The sequence below is a fragment of the Elephantulus edwardii genome, unplaced genomic scaffold (assembly GCF_000299155.1).
Source record: "Elephantulus edwardii isolate Elephantulus edwardi_28Jun2011 unplaced genomic scaffold, EleEdw1.0 scaffold00070, whole genome shotgun sequence".
NCBI lineage: Eukaryota > Metazoa > Chordata > Mammalia > Macroscelidea > Macroscelididae > Elephantulus > Elephantulus edwardii.
Window position 1 is genome coordinate 3,125,589 of NW_006399820.1, and position 5,088 is coordinate 3,130,676.

The following is a 5,088-nucleotide window of genomic DNA, read 5'->3' on the forward strand; positions in this document are numbered from 1 at the left end:
CTTTTTAAGTCAGACACTGTATTTTCCTTTTCTTATTGGCTTCTTCTGATTCACATATATTCACGTTCCATTCACTATTTAGCATGTATGAAGACTTAACTGGTTTTGAGTTTTAACATGATATAAAATGACTCTGCTGGGTTTTTTGCTTTACTTAAATTTATAGAACATTTTAAGAGTTTTTTCATCCAGGTAATATACATGATTTAAAAATAAAACTGAAGAGGCTTAAAATGTTAATAAAAAATAGGACCTTCTTACAATCTATATCATTTTCCCCAGAGAGAATATTTATTAGGTATTTTTCTGGTTGTGCTAATTTATTTTCAAAATTAAAAGTCAAATTTATACTTGATATTAATTTGTTGTGTTTCTTTAGGTTAGACTTCTAGTTTCCCAGATGTTTTGTGTGTCTGCCTTGTGCTATTATTTTTCCTGTGGCCTTGTTCGTCAAATCCACAGAGGCAAAGGCAAGTGTTTTTCCTTGCTTCAGAATATGTGCTGTAATCAATATATCTTCTCCTATTTTAGCAGGTGACATGTACCTGGAAAAGAAACAAATTGAAATAGTTAAAGACTAATAATTTTTAAAAGGGAAAGTTGTGTACATCTCAATGCTACCTTCTTGTGTTACTTTTATTACTCTTACACATAGTTAAGCCCTTCTAGTACATCAAATCTGGATGACTGATTCTGCCCAAGTTCCATCTTAATTCACCTATTTCTTCTATACAAACAAGTTTTTTTCTTCAAGAATCTGGAAAGTACTTTTTTTATCCTTCTCTACCACCACTTTATATTTCTCAAATATTGTATTTATTTGGGACTACTGAAAGAACTCTTTTAATTTTAATTATATCTGCATAACTTCCAAATTGAAGTATTACTTGATATCTATAATGTATCATACTAATATTTATAATTTACTCAATTGCACAGGAAGCAGACTGATTATACCTGTGGAAAGAGATGCTGGGGAAGCTCAACATCAGCAGTCCAAAGCACGCTGCCAGGGGCTGACTGGAAAGGCCATCAACTTAACTCATGTGCAAGTTCAAATTTAAGTTGAAGAAATGAAAAGAAGCCCATGAGAACTAGAATATGTCCTTGAGTGTATGCTAAATAAATCTAGAGTCCATTTTCAGAACAGATTTGATGCACTGAAGACAAGTGGTAAAATGACACCAAGTACATCATCCATGAAGAAATAAAGGTTATTACAAAGAGAAGACCAAAATGGATGTCAGAAGAGACTCTGAAACTTGCACTGGAAAGAAGGGGAAAAAAGAGAAGAAATGCTGAGGTAACAGATTTGAACAGAAGATTTCAAAAGGCAGCATTCGAACTGTGCAAGGAGCTGGAGACAGAAAACCAAAAGGATAGAATACGCTCAGTATTTCTCAAGCTGATGGAACAGAAGCCTTCAGTAGCAACACTGAAGGATTCCATGAGTAAAATCTTGAGTGATGCAGAAGGCATCAAAAGAATGTGGAAGGAATATACAGAGTCACTCTCCAAAAAAAAAAATTAGTTGACCCTGAACAATTCCAAGAAGTAGCATATGATCAAGAACCAATTAATACTGAAGAAAGAAGTCCAAGCTGCCCTGAAGGTATTGGCAAAAAATAAGGCCCAGGAATTGAAAGAATGAAAATTGAGGTGTTTCAGGAAACAAATGCAGGCTTAGACATGCTCACTAGTGCCTGCAAAGAAATGGAAGACACTTACTGGGAAAGATCCAAATCTGTCCCACTTCCAAGAAGAATGATCCAACAGATTGGGGACATTACTGAACAATATCATTAATATCACATGCAAGTTGAATCTTCTTGAAGATTATTTAAAAACAGCTGGAGCTATACATTGACAGGGAACTTGCTGAAATTCAAGCTGGATCATTGCTGATGTAAGATGAATCTTGACTAAAAGCATTGGAAACCACAAAGATGTTTAACTGTGATGTATAGATTATGCAAAAGCATTTGACTGTGTGGGTCCCAACAAATTATGGCTAAGATTGAGAATCTCAGAACACTTGATTGTTTTCATGCAAAAGGTCTACATAGACTAAGAAGCTGTTGTCCAAACAGAACAAGAGAACACTGCATGGTTTCAAATTAGATGAACTGTGCTTCAATGCTGTATACTTTCTTCATACCTATTCAATCTGAATGTGGAGCAAATAATTTGAGAAGCTGTTCTTTTGAAGATGAATGTGACATCAGGATTGGAGAAAGAAACTCATCCACAACCTACATTATGGAGACAAACACAACCTTGCTAGCAGAAAGTGAAGAAAGACTTGAAGCACTTAGTACAGAAGATCTAAGAACACAGCTTTCAATATGGCTTACATCTCAACATCACAATGAAACAAGGATGACAGAAGAAGAAGAATCAAAGCCTTGGAGCTATAGTGCTGGAGAAGAGTACTGAATATACCATGGACTGCCAAGAGAACAGAGAGGAGGAAGATGAAACCAAGTGCTCCTTGGAGGCAAGGATTTTGAAACTCTGCCTCACATACTTTGGGCATGCTGTCAGGAGAAAGCAGTCCTTGGAGAAGGACATCATGCTTGTAAGGGTAGAAGGTCAACACAAGAGAGGAAGACTGTAGGTATAATGGATTGATACAGTGACTGAGAGTGGGGTCATGTATGTCAGAGATGGTGAAGTTGGCTCATCAATAGGGCAAGGCACAGAGCTGTTCCTTTGGGTTGCTATAAGTCATAGTTGACTTGCTGGTACATAACAACTGTGATGACAAATTGTCTATCCATACTTTTAAAGAGAGATAGTTCCTACTCTCTTATAATCACTATTTTTTTTTCATTTTAGCTGACTTTATTAAAGACTTCAAAGCATGAAGACTATTTAGAAATAGTTTTCTTCATTATTTTCTTTCTCATTTTTGTACAGCAAGGAACTTTATTTTAAAGATATGCTTTTGTCAAGAGGAAAATAATTATGATTGAAAGACCTAAGAAAGTTGGGGTTTTATTGCTAAAGACTAGAGGCTAGTTTTAAATTTGTGTATCTTGATTTAAAGAAAACAAATTTGCCAAATTTCTAGTTTTTTGAAAATTCATCCTATAAATGAAGAATTTTGGTAGTAGCTCATACATTTAAATGAAACCAAAAGGAGAGAAAGATAAGCAAATAATGTTTACTGTAGATGAGCAAACATTAAATATAAAAAATTTGGAAACTGCCATTTACCCAACAGTACTCCTATTATAAGGTTCCTATTTTGGTTCAAACACTGAAATACTCAGTTATCAAGCAAAAACCTGTCAGGTGAAATCTTCCAAGAACAGGCCTGATAATCTGTTACTGAAAGGTCACAGACTTAAAACCCCTATGAGGGTCTTCTACTTTGCACATGACTCAGAATCTTGATGACAGTAATTAACAGCAACATTCCTATCCTAGCTTTAAACCAAGCACATTGTCAGTCAATTGCAGCTCATGGCAACCCTCTATCAGGTTTTCAAGACTGTAACCTCAACAGGAGCATACGCCTTGATTTTTTTTCCCTGTGGAGAAGCTGACACACTTAAATCACGGACCTTTCAGTTGGTACTCTAACCCACTAGGCCACCAGGATTGTTTGAGAGACCACAGCAGTTTGTTTTAAACTTAAGCCAATCTGATAAATGTCTTTACTCCGTGTAATCTATAACTTAAGATGAAGCAAATTTGGTCTGATGACAGTGGTAAAGTTTACAAGGTGTTCACTGACATGTCTTAATTTACTTTTGAAATAACTATAGTAAATCTCTGAGACTAGGTCTTAGTTTCTGTGTAACCGAATTAATTTTTTACACCAATCAGGATTGGAGGAAGACTCATGAACAACCTGCATTATGCAGATGACCTGAGGCATTTGCTGCAAAAGGTCAAAGACTGCAGTCTTCAATATGGATTGAAGCTCGACATCAAAAAAACAAAAATTCTCACCACTGGTCAGATTGGCAGCACTATGATAGATGGTGAAGAGATTGAGATTATTAGCAGCTTCAGTTTGCTTCAGTAATCCACAACACCTTTGGTACCAGCAACCAGGAAATCATAAGAAAAATTGCACTGGGAAAATCTTGGTTAGGGACCTCTCCAGAGTTCTCTTTAAAGAGCAACGATGTCAGTCTGTAGACTAAGGTGTGCCTGATCCAGGGCATGGTCTTCGCAATTAATTTCTATGCATCAGAAAGTTGGACAATGAGTAGGGATGATAGAAGGAGAATTGATGTATTTGAGCTGTGGTGCTGGAGAAGAGTACTGAACATACCATGGACTGCTAGGAGAACAAACAGGTTTGACAGAGAGAGGGTGAAACCAGACTATTCCTAGGAGGCAAAGATTTTGAAGCTCTATCTGATATCCTTTGAACATGTTACAAGGAGGGACCAGTCCTTGGAGAGAGACAAAATGTTTGGGAGAGTGGAGGGACAGTGAAATAAAGGAAAACCCTGGATGAGATAGATTGACTCAGTCACTGGGGTAATGCAGCCAATGAAGTTAGCTCAAGATAGAGCAGGGTTCAAAGCTGTTGTAGACAAGGTACTATGAGTTGCAAGCAACTCAATGGCACATAACAACAAGGGGTAAAAGGCCAACACCATTTGACTCAGTAAAAATGTCTTAATGCTGTGAAAGCAGCATCTTAGAACATCATGAAAAGCCATGCAAGGTTTAAGATCTCTGTCTACTCTCATTAGTGACTCAGTAATCTTATAAGTAAGATATATTCCTGTTAAATATACTCATTAGTAAATAGTAGTCTTATGTATTCTCTTTTGCACATCTTCATTTCAAAAGAGCATTTATGGTCATCTGGTTCTGCAGTTTGTTTATTGAGCCCTCAATGTATTCTATAGTAAAGACTAAATGTCTTAGTCTAGTAAAAGGAAATCAATCTGATTCCTATGCCATCCACCTGGTGAGAACCATGTGTAAAGTCACCTTTTGAGTTTCTCATAAAAGACATTTGTGGGCGAGCTCTGGTGGCCTAGTGGCAGGAAACTGCACTGCAATCCCAGAGGTGCACGGTTCAAATCTACCAGATGCTCTGCTGAAGAAGGAGGAACA

At 36.8% G+C, this 5,088-nt stretch overlaps 1 protein-coding gene across 1 annotated transcript in view; it reads right to left on the reverse strand.

The window, feature by feature from the left end:
• Positions 1–388: 388 nt before the first annotated feature.
• The window catches only part of ACOT13 (acyl-CoA thioesterase 13), a 33,017-nt gene continuing 28,317 nt past the window's right edge, over positions 389–5,088 (reverse strand). Inside the window, exon 3 of the mRNA XM_006888685.1 lies at positions 389–545. Coding sequence (XP_006888747.1) covers positions 389–545 — 157 coding nt within the window. The remainder of the gene's footprint in view (positions 546–5,088) is intronic.